This window comes from Nyctereutes procyonoides, unplaced genomic scaffold (genome assembly GCF_905146905.1).
Source record: "Nyctereutes procyonoides isolate TBG_1078 unplaced genomic scaffold, NYPRO_anot_genome, whole genome shotgun sequence".
NCBI classification, from domain to species: domain Eukaryota; kingdom Metazoa; phylum Chordata; class Mammalia; order Carnivora; family Canidae; genus Nyctereutes; species Nyctereutes procyonoides.
Genome location: NW_026575044.1, coordinates 29521717 through 29544940, shown reverse-complemented (window position 1 = coordinate 29544940; position 23224 = coordinate 29521717). Strand labels below are relative to the sequence as shown.

At 33.2% G+C, this 23224-nt stretch overlaps 1 protein-coding gene across 1 annotated transcript in view; it reads right to left on the bottom strand.

Moving 5' to 3' along the window:
* The window catches only part of CCDC178 (coiled-coil domain containing 178), a 374243-nt gene that overhangs the window by 135981 nt on the left and 215038 nt on the right, over positions 1–23224 (bottom strand). The window contains exon 18 of the mRNA XM_055323597.1: positions 373–522. Within this exon, the coding sequence (XP_055179572.1) occupies positions 373–522 (150 nt within the window). The remainder of the gene's footprint in view (positions 1–372; positions 523–23224) is intronic.

The following is a 23224-nucleotide window of genomic DNA, read 5'->3' as shown; positions in this document are numbered from 1 at the left end:
GCCCACAAATCATGAAGAAGATCTGAGGCATATTGTAAAAAGTTACCTACAGATAAAATTGAAATTCGAAGTCTATGATATATTTAAATCTATAAACTATAAAAATTTGGCATTCCAAGTCCTGATAAAGCAAATTAGTATAAAATGGTGGATTAGATACTAAGTTTTTTCATTTCTCAAATATCCATTCAAAATTGAGTTTCAGAGTTTGATAAAAACATACAACAAAACTTTATAAGAAGAAAACACATCATTTGGTGGCATATGAAGGACCACCATCATATTGGACTGATAACTTGTTATTTTTTGTGGTACATACATCCAGTAAATCATTACTTAAAAAAATAAAAATAAAAAAATAAGAAAGCCTACCTGTTTCTTATCTCGAATTGAAGCATCAAGTAATAACTGTCTATCATATAGATTGAAATAATTGTCCTTTTCTCTTAAGAAAATAGTTTGTAATTCCTGATATTCTTGAGCTAAACGTAGATTTTCTTCTAGTGAATCATCTTGTATTTTCTAGAAGATAAATATATATATTTAAGGTCATTTTAATTTCCTTGAATTTTTCAACATCATTTGAATTACCTACAAATATTATATTACATATTGTAGAAAAATAATAAAGTAAAAAAGGTGCTTCCTCTGATACCAATATTCTCCTTGGATTTAATAATTTTCTTTCTTTTCTTTTTTTTTATAATTTTCTTTTTTGATACACTTATTTCTTTTCTATTTTGAACACTCATTTACCGGTCTATTTGACTTCTGTTCTCCCTCCTTCCCAGACTTCTCTCCACAATGCCTTGGGAAGTACTCAGTCCTAAGGTGCTCCACTCAGTTTCCTAGGAAACTGAGTTTCCTACCCGCTTTGCCTTTCCTCAAACCCCAATGCTCAGATAGGTAGAAGATATCTGGAAGCTTGGAGTCCTATTTCCAAGAGGTTCAGAGTGGTGGGACTCACTGAAAACAAAGAAAATTAAAGGGTAAAAGACAAAGACAAGGAACTCAACATTTAGGAGTACCATGAGAGAGCCATTATTTATTCCTACTATACTTTAGCTATAGTAGAGGTTAAGTCCCTGAGCAATTGAGAACTATATAAAACCCTCTCATGACTAAATAAATATCTGCTAAATCTACTACAAACTCTGGGGCGCCTAGGTGGCCCAGCAATTGAGCGTCTGCCTTTGGCTCTGGGCGTGATCCCAGGATCCGGGATAGAGTCCTGCCTCAGGCTCCATGTGGGGAGCCTGCTAAAAGGGATTAAATCCTTACAAGGGATTTAATTACCTGTGTCTCTGCCTCTCTCTCTCTGTGTCTCTCATGAATAAATAAGTATTTTAAAAAATCTAATACAAACTCCTTAGAATATAATTTTTGTAATATTACCAATTGGAAAATTAGGGGCTACCTATCATTTTTAATTAGATGTGTGAATTCAGTCTGGCTGCTGATTCTTTTTACATTTGTAGCACATGAAATTTTCTCTGGTGCTTCCACAAATATAGAATTTATCAACAGGCTTAAATATTTTCAAACCTGTTAATCTAGCAGTTTGTTTTATGAAATTTATTCTAAGTAAAAAGCTTTATCTCTAAAACTTTATTTATAAAGGCAAAAGTTTGCAAAACACATAAATGTGCATTAAGATGATGACAATGATTAAATAACAAGATATTAAAATAACCATTGTGAAGCAATTAAAAATGTTTCTTTGTGAAAACTGCCATCATATCAAACCTTCAGTATAAATTGTTTAAAAATATATTGCAGTATGAGAATGTGCATAGACAAAATGTAATTCAGCAGAAAATTGTTTGTACAAATGTTTCTGTATTTACACACTTGAAGATTTATTACGGTCAACAAACGTATTTCTCTTGAAAGCCTGGTATCCATATTGATCCCTAATGATGAATACTATGTCATAGCTGTTCTTCAAAAAGCCAAAATGATGAACTGAGAACCATTTTAAATGTCCTTGTCCTAATTCTGGCACAGTAATTTCAAACTTTAGAAACTTTTGTCTAATAAACTTACCTAAAATCACATAGAATTATCTTTTGGTAGGAGGACCAAGTATCTATGAGTATTTTACTTTGGTGGGGATACTTCTGAAAAAAAAATGATTACAGTTCTTGCTGCTATCTTAACACATTAAAATCCTCAAGTGATTAGTTGGATCTTTGATAAATGTTCTACTGAAGGTAGGAGGAGGAATCTTGAATTTTTTTGTTTCTTTGATTTAACATAAGCACAACTCTGATACCTAAGGTATTCTACTTCTCAATTACATTTCTTTCAAGCCCTACATGGCTACTATAAACATTGCATTTGGGAGGAGTGCTACAAAAGTTGTGGGATTTGCATTAAACCTATTTAATAGAATTTTAGTGAGGATATATTTGATACTTTATGGTTTGCTCACTGATAAAATACAGCTTTATTTCCAAACAAAAATACCTTCAGCTTCTGGATGACACCAGTTCTTACTGCTTTTTATATGCTGTAATTAGATACCAAGAAATCAAATTGCACAGTTATGTCAATGAATCTTCAAAACATTGTTACATCAGTCATGATATTTTAATTACATTTCTCAATCATGAATTTATAGAAGGATTTTCCAATTCACCACCTATTCCTGAAAGTCAGGGACCTTCAGATGTGCCATGAAGTTTCAGGTTTATAAAAATTTTGAATAATGGTATCTACTGACACTCTCTGAAAATGTTCTATATGTTTAACTGTGGTTCAACTTTACAACTTTGACTTGTTTAATTTTAGCCAATAATATTATTATATGCGAATGAAACAAAGAGGTAATGATATTGGTGGAAATATATCTGGGAAAATGATGTTATCAAAACTGGAGTTGAAAAGTTTACAAGGGATCAAGAGTAGAAGATATATAATAAGGACACAAAAGCTGGGGTCAGAAATATAAAAGGGTGAGAAGAAAGAAGAAACTAATAAGTGAAGTAATAGGACTTTTACATGCTTTTATATTCAAATCCAGCTGAATCTTATCAGTAGAATCTTTCTACTTAAGTCAGCTAAATATGAACTTGACAACAATTTTGTTCCTAAAACCATTAAAGAAAAATTTGATTGCAATCTCTGCAGGTTAAAATATTGTGCTTTGAGTTTACAATGTTATTTCATTCATTCATTAGTTTTCATTAATTATTTATTCAAAACTTTGAATTTAATAACTACTGTATGCCACGCTCTAGGAAATAATGGTGAATCTCAAAAATTCACGGCCTTGTGGGAAAGATATATATATTAAAAATCACACAAATATGTATTTTAGAATGTAAAATTTATATTACTTGATAGGTGAAGATTTTAAAGTGGTATATAAAGAGCACTCACATAATATGCTTTTGCACTGAACATTATTCTAACGATATACCACATTGTCCAGCCTTAGCAAGAGTTTTTTCTCTGGGTGCATCATTGACCTTTCTCAAGGTATGTGAAATCCTTGAAACTATACATAGCATTTTTCTGGAGTTACCTAATTAACCCATGATCTGCAAAGTATTGAGAAACCATAGTTAAAGAAAGCTAGCTTTTTCTGTCACCAAAAATTCTGAAAACTGAAGGAAGATTGAGACCTCAAGATGTACAAATGGTAGGTTCTCCATTTTCTTCTTCTTTTGACCTTTCTTATTCTTTAAACCATGGATTTCATCTTGGATTTTTCCTCCATTTTCAGTTTTTCTCACTCTTTCCCTTCTCTTTCCCTCTCACACTGGGCAAATAAAGAATAGGGAATTATAATTAGAAAACTGGGTTCTTTTTGCACAAAACAGTACATCATCTTTTTATGTTTCACCCTCTATTGTAGAGACAAGAACTTAGAAATAAGGCTGAATTTGAATTCAGCCTGAACCTATGAATTCCACACACAATGGAAAGAACTGAAACAGTAACAATCATCTTAGTTGGTACATTATTATCCTCATTTTACAAATAGGTAAACAAAGGCAAGAAAAGTCAGGTAAAGCAAATTGTATTTTCCCAAAAAAGGCAACAGAAATACTTTCTTAACACATGTTGTTTCAGAACCTTGTTGCTTCCTAACAAGAAACACAGTCTATTTCTCTTTCTCATATACTTTTCTAGACTTGTGGTTTCTAGACTTGTGGTGGAAAGGATACTCCCTGACTTTCCAGGCTAGTTTACTTAAAAAGCTGGTTTTAAAGAAACCAGTTTATTTACAAACAAACAAACAAACAAACAAACCATCTGCCTGGTGCTCTCTCTGGGGAGATTAATCCTTGAAACCAGATACCATATTGCAAGGAATCCAGGCCACATGGAGAAATTATGTGTAGGTGTTCCAGCAAACAGCTCTAGCTCTCCAGTCAGAGGACAGTCAGCATCATCCATGAGTAAATGAGTCGTCTGAAAATGATTCCAATCCCTAATTTCTAAGTCACCCAACTGATGGTTCAGAAAGTGTGAGATAAGATTCAAGCAGTATCTGCTGTGTCTTGTCCAAATTTCTGACACATAGAATCATAAGCCATAAAGTTTGGGCATGTCTATTATGCAACCATGGCAACTGAAACAGCAGATATCTTGTGCCAGATTACACACATATTAAGTGGAGTCTTGAGCTTTGCATCCAGGTAGATTGGCTCCAGATTCCATACTCTTCACCAAACAATATATTTACTCTGTAAACATGAACCAGCACTCAACACTATGCAGCACTGTCTTTATAAAACCTAATGATATCAAACAATCAAATAACAGAATTACCTCATTCTAAGCCTACTGATACCAAGCAATTCTTTTTATAATTTGGCTAACACATAGCTTGTTGACATAGATAAAATGAGTTGCTGAAGGAAACTAGAACTTGGTCCTTTTGGAAGCCACTTTTTATTGTAAGTCAATATGGGCATGTTGGTTATATATAATCAATCTCTGTTTTTTTTTTGTTTTGCTTTTGTTTTTGTTTGTTTGTTTTGACTACATGATTCCATATTCTATTATTTGATTGGGACTAATGCATTCAGTGACAGCACCAAGTGCTCAAGTGCATAGACCTTTACAGCTGAGGCCTAAAAATTCTGGACTATAGTTGATGCAATAATGATACCTGTTGACTTCTATGGAGGATTAGCTAGATACACTAATCCTAGGGAAAGTCTAAATGCATTTGAATGTTTTTTTTTAAATATAAGATGGATTAATGGCAAAAGTTATTACAAGAAACTTTATTCAAATATTCTAGAAAGATGCTTATGATTGAAGCCTTTGCACTATACATGTATATGTAGAAGACCTGCATAGCTATTTATAAATACCTTAATGTTATTAAAATAGTCCTAGTGTCCATATATAAATTTATGATCATGTGTCATCTATACTCTCTTCAGTCACTCTTAATACAGGCATTTGGATCCAGTTTGGCAGGCAGACGGCTATAAGTACGTATTGTAAGAGAGTTGTCATTTTTGACCCACTTCTAATTCTAAATGTCCCATCCTGATATGATTATGTGTGGCTGCTGCAGATGATCTTTTCTGAGGATCTGTCATTTCCTGATTCTTGGTTATTAATAGTTTACTGCAGGTAGCTCCTTGCTTTTTTGCATCCCGCCAGGGCTTTGCTGGCTCTTAGTGCCACGTATGTCCATGTTCTGCACCACACTCACTGTTGTCTCATGGTTGGAAAGGATTGACTTCCTGCCAGAAACACCAGCAAATAAAAGTTGTATTGCATTTATTGATCAATTTACTCTAGAGTATCCTCATGTCTAGTTTTTTTTCATTCAATCATTTGTTTAGCAATAGTAAGTTTATTCTCTGGGTTTGAGCTCCATGGATACCCCAAGAATTAATAAGAATAGAATGTGACCCTTTTCATCAGGGATAAAAGGATAGAATAGGAGGAGACAGAAGTGTAAACAAATCTACTCGAGGTATTTCTTGAAGTACTTGTAATCAATTCTACCAGGTGGAATTGATTCTACTAGATGGGGGTGTAGGTCAGAAAAGGCTTCATAGAAAAAATAATCAGTGATTTGAATCAGAACAGTCTTTAATTTGGCAGGGATCAAAACTTTCTTGCTGTATGGGTCAATATATATTTAAGCAAAGTTGGGTGAGTCAGTCGAGAGGAATATTTTTATGGCCACTTTAGGACTATTAGATTGTTGTTACCTATGGCTTGTGAATTAGGCTTTCATGGATTATGTAATTTTTTTTTAGATAAATGAGAATTTGTTAGAAGTAAAAACCAAGGCTCTGTGAAAAACCCTTTTAAGAAGATGAAGCAACAAAGTACATACTGAAGGGAAATATTTATAAATCACACATCCAACTAAGGTAGGTGTCTAAAGTTAAAAAAAAAAAAAACAACTCCCAAAAAGTGCTGGTGAGAAAGAAACGGTCTGATTACAAAATAGGCAAAAGACACAAAGAGGCATTTCATTGAAGAGTATATACAGATGATAAAGAAGCACTTGAAAAAATTAAAATCACAGTAACATATCATGACATATCTATCAGAATGCCTTAGATGAGATGTGTGAAAACAGTCCCAGATGCTGGTGAGGGTGTGGAAAACCTGGCCACTCACACATCGCTGGTACTAGTGTAAGATGGTATAACCACTCTGGAAAATGGCGTGGCAGGCCCTCCACCTCCCCCTGCACTACAAATGTTCTGTTATCTCTAAGCTTTAAAATATTGCTATGCAAACAATGAAATGTACCCATATATTTAGTATCCCACTGATGCAAAGCATTGTAAATAATGCTCCACTCCAAGCACCAATGTTTCAGTAGCATGTGATCTTGTATGTATGCTCATGCATTAAAGCATTGATATCACACTATTAAAACCCCACATATGCCTTTGGCACATCTCTGCCAGTTTTAGGCATTGGATTAGTATTTTTGCATTCAGTGATGCTTTAATAATATTAAAATAGACAACAGCACTGAGACTGATTCATGGAATGTGCAGGGCATGGACTTTAGAATAAAGGAGACGTAGAGGCTTGAAGTTTCTTTGTAAACATTGTCACTTCAAAAACATTCCCTTTGATTCATGGGGATTAGCAAGGTGAAGACAAATGCTTAAAATACATGCCAATTCTTTAACAATATAACAGACATGGAGAAAGTATATACTTTATTAGGTGCATCACCTACTGTGTGCATAGAGGCACTATTGTATTGCTGTTCCCTTAAAATCTATACACCAATTACTACAGAAAATGAGAGTTCTCCCCAGTGCTTCCAAGAAGCAAGTCTGTAAGAATGATATGTGTCGATACCCTGAAGCCTCAAAGGAGCAAAAAACTGTTCTAACTCTCCCAGGACCCACATTCTTGTCTGTGCTGCCATGGAAACCAGTCTCTTGTCCAACAGGAGTTCTCTGATAATTAGTCTTGAACATTCTTGATTTTTAAATGAACAGATCAGTCCCCTGCATCAAGGTTTTTACATGCCTCAGACTCTATACATTATCATGTTTGACAAAATGCTCTCCATTCACTGATTTATTCAAAATGCTTACTGAGCAACTGGTATACACAAAGCACAACTGGGGACACTATGAGAGGTCAAATAGCACCTGTCCCTGCCAGAGTCCAGGGGAATAGTTTTTAGCTACTTCACCCTAGGACCCACATATATGATTACATACATATATGACAACATACAGGACTCTTTATCTTAGTTCCCTGATGAGGTTATATATGTAGCTGCCGCTGATTTAATCATAAAGGTTACCAATGGATACTATCACATTGCATCTTAAAGAATTCATAAATATCCATTGAGCATTATTACTGTGTATTAACCCTGCCAGTTCCTTATTATTTTTAGATGCTGTTCATTGTACATATTTGACCAGGTGTTATTGATACTAGCGTGAAAAAATACACAATTTCAGGGCTGAAGAAACTTACAATCAGATAAGGGAATTGAGGCATTCACAAAACTAACTACATCAGAATACATTATACATGAAGAAGGATAAAAGACATATCCAAATAATGTTAGTAGTGCCATGAGAGATCAGTTCCACTGAAAGTATGAGAAAAGTTCCAAGGAAGAGTCATTTTATTAACAGATTCTGAAAATATTTCATATACATGGTCCTGTCTGTGTTTTCAGCAGGGAAACCTTGTCCTAGAAACACAGATGCTTGTTAGATATTAAAAACCATATGAATAATGTGGGTGTATGTTAAAAAAGGAATATTTTCCTCCATGTGGACTATAGCATTTCTTTTTTTATATAAATTTATTTTTTATTGGCATTCAATTTGCCAACATATAGCATATCACTCAGTGCTCATCCCATCAAGTGCCCCCCTCAGTACCCATGACCCAGTCACCCCCACCCCCCACTCACCTCCCCTTCCACCACCCCTAGTTCGTTTCCCAGAGTTAGGAGTCTCTCATGTTCTGTCTTCCTTTCTGATATTTCCCACTCATTTTTTCTCCTTTCCCCTTTATTCCCTTTCACTATTTTTTATATTCCCCAAACGAATGAGACCATATAATGTTTGTCCTCCGACTGACTTATTTCACTCAGCATAATACCCTCCACTTCCATCCACGTCGAAGCAAATGGTGGGTATTTGTCGTTTCTAATGGGGACTATAGCATTTCCTTTATAACTATTCAATGGCTTTAAGAAATGCTTCACAAATGTCACTAATATTAGTAATTGAATTTCTATCTGATCAATTTTCTTCAATATAATGCTTGTCCCTCAATGTATCCAATAAAACTAACCAGAGAAACAAATTATGTAATAAGAAAAAGAGAATTAAAAAAAAGAGAATAAAAATTGGTGTCACATAATCTATATACTCAACTGAATTTTTTCAAGGTAGAATACATGGTTTAAACAATTACATTATACGTATGTCCTCTGTAAGTGATAAGCCCCAGTAATAATGATTCCTATAAATTTACTACTTATTAAGTAAACTTTAAATTTTAACCTTGAATATATACAGTAGTTTAATAATGTGTCCTCCAATATTGTTTAAGATTGTTAAACAGAAAAACATTTGCATATACTTCCTTGTTAAATATTTCTATGCATTTTCATAATTTAAGATTATTTCAATTTGTCAATATTTGAAAATAAAGTCTACTACTCTTTTCACCATATCATGTGAAAGACTGAACAATTTCATCTTCATATGCACCTCCTCATTTGAATAGTTTAAGATTTAGAAAGGTTTCCTATTTACTCACATTTTAATGATATACATTTCTACTTCACTGGTGGAAAAGGCTGATCAGTCACAGAAAGGTCAGTTAACACTAAATAGACCCTTTCTTTATGTAATTACAAAGAATAATATCTTTGTGCTGATGGCACTGCACATGGAGTGGGTGATGCAGAGAATTAATGTGCTGCCTTGTTGGCCCATGGGATAGAGATTCCAATACAATAACCACAACTTATTCTAATTATGCAGTTTTAAAAGGTCATCAGCAAAAAGAGTTAAGGAATTATCAACTAACTTTATCATAAAGTAATAATGCACTACATAAATGTAGAAACTGTGAGAGCAGTACCTACAAACTTTATTACAAATGAGAGAAAGACTGATCTAAGAGGTTCAAATACATACAATATAACATAAATTAAGTAAATTCATTGAAAAAATAAAAAATATATTTTATAACTTCCTATTGATAGAGCAAGTAATCCAAGCTCCCCTCTTATTTGCTGCAAGTGTTTAATTTCGAAAGTGTTTATGTTTAATGCCAATTTCATAGCCACATCCATGTTATATCAGAATTTAAATATTTCTTTCAAAAATCAATTTTTTATAAAATAATGCTTGCTAATTATATTATAAACAAATAATAGGAAGGTGCATGAAATAGAAAACTAACGCCCCTTTTCACAACTGCAGACATTTTTATACTCCAGACAGATAGCATTAATTTTTTGCAAGACAAATTAGAAGGAATAGAAACTTTAAAAAAAATCCTTACTTGGAAATAAGGAAATGGAGTCCAGGAAAGTCAATTTCTTATCTAAGGTCACACAGGAAGAGAAAAACATTAAGGGTAAAATACAATCTGATTCCAGCCTAATACCCTTTCTGAGACTACATCACTTCCTAATCTTGAATGTGAATTATAAGACCTTTAAGATTCTAGACTGATATGTGTGAATGCTCTAATTTTCTAATTTTTGACTACTCTACAGAGTTACATCAGTAACTCTAAACTGGGTGCTCATAGAGAAAAGGGTTTTTTGAAATTATATATATTATATGTATTATGATTATATATGATTAATACATACATAAATATATATTGTATAGATATGATTATAATTTCCTTGGGATTGTGGGATCAGAAAACATTAGGCCCAGTTTCAGAGGTGACAAATGTGGAAAGTACAGTAAATTATTTGCAGTCTAGTAAAATATCCTTATGGATAGGATTATTACTAATGCTTTTTCTCATTTCTTCCTCTCAGTTAAGGTATTCCCCTTACTGATAAATAAAAGATCATAGAACCTCTAATCACCTGATGTTGTTATTCATTTTAGGTCACTGTATAAACCTTTGTGATGGATCTCAAGTGGAAATAGGATTAAAAATACCTAAGTCAGTTTTCTATAGATACTCATATTGAGATCCATTGATTCCCCAAAATAATCTCAATATGGAAAAAAATCACTTTCTAGAACAGGTCTCATCAAACTATGCCTTTCCATCCAAATCTAGCCCACCACCTATCTTTGTAAATAAATGTTAATGAAGCACTATCACCTCATCCATTTTCTATTGTCTGTGATTGCTTTTGCTTTATGGTGGTAGAGTTGAGTAATTGCAATAGAGACTGAGTGGACCACAAAGCCTAAAATATTCATTATCTTTTCCTTTATACAGAAAGTTTGCTGACTCTTGCTCTCGACCCTTAATTAATATATTAGTATCATGCAAAACAAAGTTCCAAATTAGATCTCTCATTCAAGATTGATTTTGACTGTACATATATATACACCTGCCCAAAGAGAAAGACTGCTGAAAACCATTTTATTTTTCCAGCAAAGGTACATACTGAGGAGACATAGCCTATTAATAATTCAAAAATGTCTCCAAGTCCTTTAAAATAATGAGATGCTTGTGAGCTTTTTAAGTGCTCTCAAAATACAATAACTTTGCAGACAGTTATCAGAGATGTTAAGATACCATAAATAATGCCTGAATGTATCTATCCCACACCTTATTCAACTAAATGTGGTTCACGTAGGTCCCGTATTATAGGAAGCTAGAGGTTGTTCATTTTTCTACTGCGATTTCTGATTTGGGGGTCCATAATTAACTTTATGTTGCTAAGTTAAGGTTTAATTTTGCAGGTGACAGAGATGTCCATTCATTTACAAAATGGCTGAGTAAAATGTGGTGGTCACCTACCACGAAAGACTGTAAAATGATTAGAAGAAATTCACTAGCTATATATTATAGTAACACAGAATGATCTTTAAAATATAGTATTAAGTACACAAGATAGAAACAGAATGATAAATATTGCATAACTCAGCACATGAAGAAAAGTACCAATTAGAGTTGGAAAGAATTAATAACTAGAAATTAAAGGTATGGCAAAATAAATGAAAATGGGAGGATATACAAATTCTGTACATTCAGAAATGACACCATTATCTCTTAAAACAATTAAGTGGATGGGTTCATAGATCTTGCACATTTTTCCAGGGTTTTAATGAAAACCCTTAAAATAAGTTGAACATCAAATGACTGTAGAAACACATATCTGCAAAATTAGGTCCTCTAGTGCCACATACGTAAGATTTACTTTGAATATCAACTAGTCATGGTCAGAGCAAATGAAGGCATAAAGAAATTTGTCGTTATAATTATTTACCAAACTCATGGTTCTTTCCCCCTAGGTCTTCTTTTTCTCTCATCTTTGCTTTTCTTCAAGTTACTTATTCCTTTTTTTCCTGTTTCCCCTTTCCTTCCTTTTGTTTCATCATTGTTATGTTTGCGAAGCATGAAGCCATTCAACTAAATTCCCATTGCTATCATTCTTCCCTCCTGAAAGTACCATCTTCCTTTCCTATCATTTCCTTTTTTATAAAGATTTTATTTATTTATTCTTGAGTGACACACATAGAGAGTGACACAAAGAGACAGAAACATAGGCAGAGGGAGAAGCAGGCTCCCTGCGGGAAGCCCTATTCAGGACTCTATCCCAGGACCCCCGGATCACCTGAGCCAAAGGCAGACACTCAATCGCTGAGCCACCCAGATGCCCCTCCTATCATTTCCTCAACCCATTGTCACTTCTTTCTACATTGTGACATAGAAATAGAAATGTCTCAAAGAATGAAAAAAAACATTTGGGATAGGGGCACCTGGGTGGCTCAGTCAGTCAAGTGGCTGCCTTCAGCTTAGGTCATGATCTCGGGGTCCTAGGACTGGGCCCCATTTCAGGGTCCCTGCTCAGCGGGAGTCTGCTTCTCTCTTTCTCTCTACCTCTCCCCCTACTTGTCTGTCTGTCTGTCTTTCTCAAAAAATACATAAAATATTTTTAAAAAGAAAAAATAAAAAACACTTGGGATATAATGAGTGGGCCATGTATTTTCTTCACACAATATAAGACACTTCATGGAAATCCAACACAATGAAAGAAGGGTCAGATGTATATTGTGCAATTCACTGGATGGCTGCCTTCCTTTTGATGATGGCAAGATATTAATTTGGATAGTGGTGGTGAAAAATGAATGAAACTGACAACATTTGGTTTATCTGAAAAGGTTGATTAGAGATAGTTTATGTTCCTCTATCAATATGCCATGTCGGCTTAGCAGGAAGTCAAAAGGGTGCCAATGTAATAAGTTTGTTTAAGTAAGTAAAGTATAGGACACATACAATTATATTCTAATACAGATAGAGATGCATATAAGTAGTTTTATACGTTTAATCTATTTAAGTTATGAAGAAAGTCAGCAAATGAAAAAAATATAGAACAAGCTAAAATGTCCTCAGGAGAGATGCAGGACACAAAAGCAATAAACCTGGCATTTATAATGTTATTGGGAGGTAACTCCTAATTCATTGATAATAAATAATACATATATGTATTGATACATGGTGAAATGTGTAAAGATTAGCATTTTCAACTTTTCTTAGAAAACTGGCACTGGATAAGACCCAATCAGTAGTATACTACTGTACTATGTATATCTTTATCACATCAATCACCATTATTTATTATAGTTAATATTTCTGTATTAATTTTCTCACTTCTATGAATTTTTTGTGCCTTATTAATTTTTTGCTCCAGTACATGGTAGTCTCTCAGTAAACATTATTGAGTAAGTGACTAGATGAATGGATCTATATAATACTCATGCCTTGCTGACACAGGATGGAGAAAATGGGTGGGCTTACTATAAATAAATTTTATTTTCATTAAGGATCTACTCCTGCCAAATATTCTTAAATAAGTGGACTTTTCAGAGTATTATAGTTGGATGGCATTTTATGTGTTTTTTCATTCTGTAGAGAAACATTTCACAATTCATTTTGACAACATAAAAACTTACCCATTTACATTTTGACTGAGAAAAATAATAAGGTTTCCAGTTCTTTAAATCCTAGTTTGCAAAAGCATTTTACTGTATAATCTCTCTGTGTTGTATTCCAGTTTACTTGTAGGTTTTCCTTGGAAGACTAACAGAAATCTAAACTACCTGCTTTGATGCCTTTATACACTTTGCTAAGCTGTGTTCTCACAACTCAGGAGATTAAAATGAAAAAAAGTAGTAAGACAATTTCCCAAGAAATAACTATAAGTTGATTTTTAAAAAATACAGAGGATCTTCATTGTTAAAGATGGATATGAACACTTTAAAAGAAAACTTAAAAGTAGTAAATAAAGATACAATAGCAGCATTCAAATTACTTATCCCAAAGACTTTTTAACAAAGCAATAATAAATTTCCCACATATTTCAATGACATAATTACGGAGAACTGTTGTACGTTTTAAATTGAAACAACACTTTATACACTGCTCTCTCTTCAGATGAAACAGGCAATGCTACTCAGTATCATAGGGTTCAACCTTTCTTTTTTCTATATCCCAAGTGCCATTCCTACCTCATACCCTTGCCAATGCCAGACCAACTTTCCTCCTTTGTAAACATTTTTCTTTCAATTTTTCCAGGAAGGAAGGAAGGAAGGAAGGAAGGAAGGAAGGAAGGAAGGAAGGGCAGGGCAGACAAGCCTCCTGAAATAAAATGCTATGTTCACTTCTGAAATCTTCAATGTCGCCCAGTTTTTACCTTTCTTTGATCTAAGAACAATCAGCCTGAGCATAGCTCTCATGTGGAAATCAATTCATTCTTATGTAGTTAGGTGCTGAAATCTGGACTCCCCCAAATGAAGAAACCATGGGTTTAAATCTGAATAAAATGACATTTGTGGAAGCTATCTGAAGACCATCTATTCTTCCCGCATCTGTGATCAAGTCAGCCCCTCAGAAGTGAGCCCTTGAGGGGTTCTCATGGATAACTTTTGGAGCTATCATTTTGGGATTCTATGAATATGCTATTGTTGATGGCAAAGGAGACTTTGCAGATTTAAGGACAGAATTAGAACTGAAGGGATTATTTTGGATTACCTAGGTGACACAATCTAATCACATAAATTCTTAAAATTGGAGAATCTTTCTTGGCTAAAGTTCAAAGAATGTGAAAGGAGACATAGGACAAATTTAAAATGAGAGCAAGACTTGAAACCCATCATCTCTTTTTTCCCCTGTTTAAAGATGGAAGAAGGCTACAAGTTAAGGAATTGAAAGCAGCCTCTAGAGGGTAGAAATGGCCCTCTGCCCATAGCAAGAAAGGAAACAGGGACCTAGTTTCCACAACTATAAGAAACTGAACTCTGCAAACAATCTGAAACAGATGCTTCTCGGGAGCTTCCAACAACTTGATTTTAACCCAGTGAGACTCATTTATTAAGACTTCTGACATACAGAAGTGTGAGAAAATAACTTAGTGTTATTTTAAGCTTCTAAATTCACACTAATTTATTATGGCAGCAACATAAAACTACCATGGTGACTCAGGTATTGTGTAAGGTACTAGATTTATAAAAATTAATAATATGCTGCATAGAAACTGTTTAATGAAAAAAAAGAAACTGTTTAATGATGGAAAATCAAGCCCTGAATTATCTTTGCAACAAGTTCATTAATAAATGAATTTTAAAACTATTAAATAATTCATTTATTTTGTATAAAACATTTATACTGTCAGTGTGCGAAGTAACTTAAAGCATGTCAATAACCACTGAAAAAATAAATTCTAACATGATATAGATCATGCAATAAAATCCCAACTAAATTTCTGCTTATGTCAACTGTACCAGATGTATTACATTATCATCTCTATTTTAAAATAGATTTATTCATTTATTTAATATATATTAAAGGTCTATTATTAAAATAGTGCTGAAACTTTCATGGTTACATGTTTCTCCATAATCTTAAGTATATTATGAATGTCTTTTCCTGTTAGGTACGAAACTCCCTAGTTAATAATTTTTAAATGCTTAACTCATCTGCTGATAGCTAATCATGCAAGTGATTTTGAAAACATGTTCATTTTGAAAAATTCTACTTGAATTAGTAGGAATTCAGCTTATAATAATAAAAAGTCCTTCTGTTAGAGATAGATAAATTATCTATCTCTAGATAAATTATCAAAAACAAAACAAAACACTGCGAACAAAAAAGACACCCCTGCCTGTTATCAAATTCTTTTTTCTTCTTTCTTTCTTTCTTTCTTTCTTTCTTTCTTTCTTTCTTTCTTTCTTTCTTTTCTTTCTTTCTTTTTTTTTTTTATCTTTAAGCTATTCTGGGTCTATTTCTGCACGATTTTTTTCTGAGCTGTCAGGCAGTGTGGTCATGGCACAAGATTCTTATTCTTTCAGTGGCAGCCAGATCCAGCTTGCCTCCTCTTTCCACAACTGCATCCACAGATGGAGTTACTACAAGTAAGACTCAAGCATGGTGACTGATACAACACACAAAAAAAGCCATTATAACTTTTGATAGGCTAAGAAACTGTTGGGTGAATATTTTTTAAACTTTCAGAAATATTAACCAACTATTACAAATATAAACAGATTGCTGGATTTCGAAGATAATTATACAGCTTTATATCTATTTACATAAAACAAGGAGAATATACTTGTGAAAATTGCTAAAACATCTGAATGGCAGAGTATATTTAAAGAAATTTTATTGTACTGTTTTGAATCTGGAATATATACTCAATGCTCACCTTAATTCTGTTTTATTAAATAGCACGAATTTTTTTGCAGTTATTATATATCCTTTATAAAAAGGTTATGGCAGGTGTGTTTTCTAGTCATTAAAATCTATGTTAATTCCATTGGTTTGCCCTAAATTTTTTTATTGAGGTGCAATATACATATAAAGTTATAAGAATTGATAGTTTTTTTACACATGAATATCCCTACATAACTATCACATAGATGAAAATATAGAAAAAATAACCATCACCCCAGAAGCTTCCCTCATGTCCATTCTCAGTTTAATAACAAACCACATCCCAACACACAAGTTTTGCTTATTTTCAATCATCATATAATTATAATCCCACACTATATACACTCTTGAGTCTGGCATCTTTTGCTCAATACCAATTCTGTTAGATTCATCCACATTCCACGTTTTCCTTGCATGGCAACACTTCATTCATTATATTGCTATATATTATTCTATTGTACAAATGAACTACAATTTATCTATTCTACTATTAATGAATTTTTGTGGGGGAGCTATTACTAATAAAGCTGTTACTAATGTTTTGTACAAAATATTAACATATTTTGGTGCACATATGTACTAAATCTTGACATCTAGAAAATCATATATGCATATGTTCAACTCTAGTTGGTAGTGTCAACTCCTGCCCACCTGAGATATGAGGTTACTCTACATCCTTACTTATATTTGTAAATTTTAGCAATTTAAATAAGTATTTAGAGACAAGTCATGATAGTTTTTATATTTCTTTTTTTAAAGTTTTTTTTTTTATTATTATTCATGAGAGACACACAGAGAGAGGCAGACACATAGGCAGAGGGAGAAGCAGGCTCCCTGCAGGGAGCCTGATGTGGGACTCCATCCCGGACAGGATCACACCCTGAGCCGAAGGCAGACACTCATCCGCTGAGCCACCCAGGCGTTATATTTATTTATATTTATATTTATATTTATATTTATATTTATATTTATATGATTATTATATTGACTGCCTTTTCATGTTTATTGCCCATTTGTATAGCACCTTTTGTGAAGTGGTTTCTCATGTCTTTGCCATTTTTTCTTAATTAGGCTGACTGTATTGTTTTGTTAGGGGTTCCTCATTTATTATGGATGAGAGAATTTTGCTGGTATGTGTATCATAAGTATTTTTTTTAATTGTGGCTTGTCTCTTCATTCTTTAATGGTGTCTTGATCAATACAAGTTCTTAATTTTAAAAGAGTACCATTTATAAACTTTTTCTTTCATGGTTGGCACTTGTGTCTTATCTAAAACATCTCTGGCAATTCCAGAATAAATCAGATGTTTACATATGTTTTTCCCTAAAAGCTTTATATACCTTTCACAATTACATTTGTAATAAAGTGGAACTTATTTATATATATGTTGTAAAATATAAGGTCAAGATTATTTTTTAGTACAGATATCTAATCACTAATGTATCATTTATTGATTCTGTACCAGTTATTTCCTTTAAAAAAAAACCTTTTTTTTTAAAGATTTTATTTATTTTTCATGAGAGACACACAGAGAGAGAGGCAGAGACACAGGCAGAGGGAGAGGCAGGCTTCCATGCAGGGAGCCTGACACACTGGGCCGAAGGTGGCACTCAACCGCTGAGCCACCCAGGCTGCCGTGTGTACCAGTTATTTTCTAATACATTTCTTACACCATTCTGGTGGCATCTTCTCATAAATCAAGAGGCCATGTTTACATTCTAGGCCTGTTTCTGAAACCTGTATCCTACTGTATTGTTCTCTTTGCACCAATAGCACACTTTCTTATACTGTAGATTTATAGTAAAATTTGGTACCCAATGGTCTAAGCCCCTAACTTTGTCCTTCTTCAAGTATATCTATATTACACTTTACCTTTTGTGAGTTCTTATACATTTCAGGATATTTATGTATCAATTTCCAAAAATTCTACTTGAGTTTTTAATTTTGATTCCATTACACGTATAAGTTAACGTGGGAGGAATTCACATTCTTTAGAATTTGAAAATTCATAAATTCAGGAGATTGTTTCATTTATTTGGAATGTCTTTGATTTTTGTGAGAAATGTTTTGTAGTTTTCTGTGAAGAATATTTTTACATCTTTTGGTAGACACATACCTGGGCATTTGATGTTTAATTATTGAATTATAAATAGTATCCATTCTAAGATTTTATTTTCTAGTTATTTATGGCTAGTGTATAGAAATACAATAAATTTTTATTTATTTTCAATCCAATGACTCTTTCAAATTCATGAATTAATTTTAGCATTTATCTGTAGAATCCATTAGACTTCCAATTATGAACAATGTTTTCAAATAACTGCAGCTTCTAAAACCATTTTTTTCTAGTTTGTTAGTTATCATAAATGGCTTTTAAATTTCACAAATCTGTTTAGATTATTATCTGATCCTTTTCTTCCTTTTACTGTTATTGTGATAATTTATATTTATAGGATTTTTTTCAAGGCTGGCAATTGTTTGCTTTTGTTTTGGGTAGGTCAAACATACCCTTACCCAGTTGTGCATGCATGTTATTAGTTAAATTTTCACATTTTACTTTCCTCCATGGATTATATAAAAAATTATTTAAACAAAATTAATATGAGGACATCAGTAAGATATAATATGAATGACAGTTCTCAAAATCTATTGTGTATTACTATTATTCTCCATTCATGAGAATACTAAAATTTGCCCCACTGCCTAACGTGGTTATAAAAATAAAATAACTGAGTGGAAGTGAAAGTTCATGGTAACTATAAAGAAGGACTATTAATATAAAGTTCAAGTGGTCAATTATTATCATGTAGTTCATTATGGTTCTATTTCATAAAATTATAATAAGATATGTAACTTGACTCTTTTTTCCTAGTACTTTTATTTTTCTTGAACACTAAAGTAAGATTTGTCTACCACTTTTCTTCCTTAAAGCTATCCAAATTGCCAAAACTGACAAATGAGTAAGTTTCAAACCAATACGTCTTTACCAAAACTGTTGTATTAAACATATCAAACTATTCAGCTTTCCTAAATTCATAAATTACATGCCAACATTTAAAGTGGATAATAAGCCTGGCCTTTCTTATATTTTGATAAGACAAAAAAAATCACTATTTTTACATGGTTTTAGTATAAATGTAGCTTCCTAAAATGAACTCTCTGACCTTTACACACTCAGATCAGTACAAGCAAGTCTAAGTTTCTCTCTGGTTTTCCATATAGGGAAAATGGACTGCTAGTCAAATTCTCTGCCCCATTTTGTTAGGTAGTGTCATATGCTAAGTCTCTTCTTATTTTCAACCTTTGTGCTACCTAGGAAGAAAGAATAAGTGAAATAAAATTCAAAATAGAAGCTAGATGATCATGTCCAATTTAAATCTGCTAATTATATTCAAAAGCTAAGTTTCCTCTGGAACAACCAGTTACAAATTTCTCTTTGGAGTTTTCTGGCTACGTTAACTTTTACTTATTTATTGATTTATTTGCTAGCCTGGTGATGGAATTCTGAACTAGATTATATTTTCCTGAAAGATAAAGTGAAGAACTCAGCAGAAGAGCGTACAACAGCAGAGTCACACTGGCTATCTACTGCAAGTTTCACTTTGTTAGCTTTCATAGCCAGTTAGCTTTAATGTCAGGTTCATCGTATGAATTGGGGGAACAAGATCAGCACTTGGGCTCCAAACATCTTCCCTATTATTATCGCTCCATTTGTTTTGGTGATTATTCTATACCCTACCACAAGTACTTATGGCCAGGACAAACAAGACAATGGGGGAATTCCTGCATTTCCACAGAGAAAAAACATGAACATCAAAGAAAATCCATGCTGATTAAAAGGCACATCCTCTATAAGTAAAATAACTAAACCACCGGCCTACGTTGACTGTGAATAACCCTGTGATTTCTATTCTTCAAAACCAAGGTCTTTTGTTTGTTTTTTTTAAGATTTATTTATTTATTTATTTATTTATTTATTTATTTATTTATTTATTTATTTATTTATTCATAGAGACAGAGAGAGAGAGAGAGGCAGAGACACAGGCATAGGGAGAAGCAAGCTCCATGCAGGGAGCCATCTGATGTGGGACTTGATCCCGGGTCTCCAGGATCACACCCTGTGCTGAAGGCGTTGCTAAACCGCTGCGCCACCAGGGAAACTATTTATTTATTTATTTATTTATTTATTTATTTATTTATTTATTTATTTATTTATTTTTACAAAAAATACGGTCATGGTCTTGGATGAGAGATCTCTCTTTTTAAGGAAATTCCTTAAAACCCGACTCTAAGCATTTCTTTTTATTTATCCAAGGAATATCAAAATGCAAAAGAAAACTCACACTCAACAAGATTAAAAGTCTGAAAGGAAACCACAATGAATTAAATTATAATTTAGTTTTCCTGAACATTAAAACTTCAAGAAAATTATTTTATACTCTTGTGCACACTGAATTATTTTGCACAAATTTTCTGTTAAAAATCAGATAATGTTAAAACACATTTACCTTTAGAGTTAACAATGTATATATTTCTTTTGTTAGACTTTGATGTTTTTGTAAAGAGACTTAATGACTTGTCTGTGGCATGATATTTCTTAAATAATTTTAGAATAAGCTGGGGTAAAATTTCTAAATAAATAAAAACTCCAAAATTGATAAAATAATTTGCAAGGACAAGTGCTATCTTAAAATGGTCACAACTACCTACCAGATCTTACCCAGATGAAATTCATTACCTTGAAATTCAACATCTTGGCAAAGTCTTCATCACTAATTAAAATAATAGCAATGGAAGAGCATCTGCAATTACTCTGTTTAGGATAAAATTACAAGGGCTATAAATCTCCAAGCTTCAGGGCATAAACTGATCACCAGCTGGGGTGAGAAAGAAATGTCTACCTATTGTGTAGTTTTGCAAAATTAGGTACATTATATGTTTTACTCCCTCAGAAACATCTGGCACAGGCTACTATTTGAAAGGCTTTGGGGCTGAATGGAAGGGACACTACTTGGCTAAGTTATAGGAATTGCATGATTCCACACATATATAAAACCTAAAATTCAAAAAAAAAAAAAAAAAACCTAAAATTCAAGGGCTTGCTAAAGGAATGCTAAATTCCTCATCTTAATGTCATTGGTTAAGATTCTTCCCAGGGAAGTGATTTCAGATGTCGGTAGAATATGAGAAATTAAGAAGTATTTGAATTTTGGTGTTAGTCCCTTTATCATAAAATAGAGCCAACATCATTATCGACAATACTTGGTAGTTTCCACAAGGGAATTTCTTAAAAAAAAAAATAATGTCCTTGGACTTTGAACTATTAGGGGATATTGACAAAGGAGAAAAATAAGCCCAGCAAATGATTTTCTGTGATAGTTCCTCTCCCACCCCCATCTTTGCAACTCAAATGAAGAGGCTGGTTTATTTCCATGCAAAATAGGTGTAAAACTGTGTGAGAAAAGAACTGGAGGATCCCTTTTCTAGTAGGTACGGTGAAAAGAAGGAAGAGGGAGGAAAAGTCTAAATACGGGAGAATGTTTGTAGCACAGGATTTTTCCTCTGCTCTGGGAATATTGTCCAGGATGGACCCTATTGGTCCAGATCACCACATAGAAGCCCGGGATATGCGAGAAGGTATCTTGGGGGCTAAAAGGGGAGACTCCAGTAAGTGAGAAGAACATTGCAATGAAAATTGGATGCTGTGAATTCTGAAATGGTTACTAATAGTTAATAAGCTTTTACTGGTTATTAATGGGTTACTAATTGATGGTTAATAACTATATTTACTGATCTGTCCCTAAGTTAAAGGAGCTCTCAGAAAAATCCAGAAGCAGAATATGAGGCAAAAAGTCTTCACCATGTTCATCTGTCTTCCATCAAATTGCAAAATCACAAATTTGGCAATAAGTGGACTAAATGGAACACAGCAGCATCCTAAATGCTTTCAGGATAGTATCTTTCCAATTCATCCTAGTCCCTGATATTCCTTAATGACTTAGTCCCAGTGTTTTCATATCTGTAAATTGCACACACGGATGGACGGCAAAAAGCATTAATGTTTACAAATATTAGTATAAAAGTATCATGTTTCAATATAGTTCTAACTATTTTATATAATTTGCCTTATTGTAATGTACTATATCCAGAATTTGTTACAGCCTTATTGCAAGAATCCTATGAAAAAGTTCATTTTCAACATCCTTTTTTTTCCATTAGAAACAATAGTAATAGCAAGTTTTAAAGCTCCTATTTCTCATACTCTGATCACCTTAATATTCTGTGAAAAACTTCTCAAATTTTGAACTTTTCTTCAGCCTCAAAGCCTACAATAGAATTCTGACTAAAGTCGTCACTGGACAGAGATTGTATGTCTCTCCATATGTATCTCTGCAAGGCTACATTTGTGATTTGTGTAGTTTGGTTCTTTTTTCCTACATTCCATTGCTGATAGTAAGTTCATAGTTAATTATAGACCTCAGATCGGTGCCTCCTGAGTTTTTATGTACTTTCAAGTGTACTTTCAGTGGTTCTGTTATCAGTCCAGGTACTTTCTCAATTTACTTTGAGAGAAATCTGCTAACAGCTGTGCTTTGGGGTTAGTGCATTCTAAGTAGTGATAGTATAAATGTTAGCCATAGTATTGCCAATGAGATGGTTCCTAAAACTTATAGTTTATTTTGACAAAGTAATACCAAATTAAATTTGAGATAATTTTCAGCCTAAAAGGTTTTTAAGTTTTTATTTAAATTCCAGTTAGTTAACATAAGTATAATATTAGTTTCAGGTGTACAATATAGTGATTCAACAATTCCAACACTTCTATACAACACCTGGTGCTCATCACAAGTGCACTCCTTAATCCCCAAAC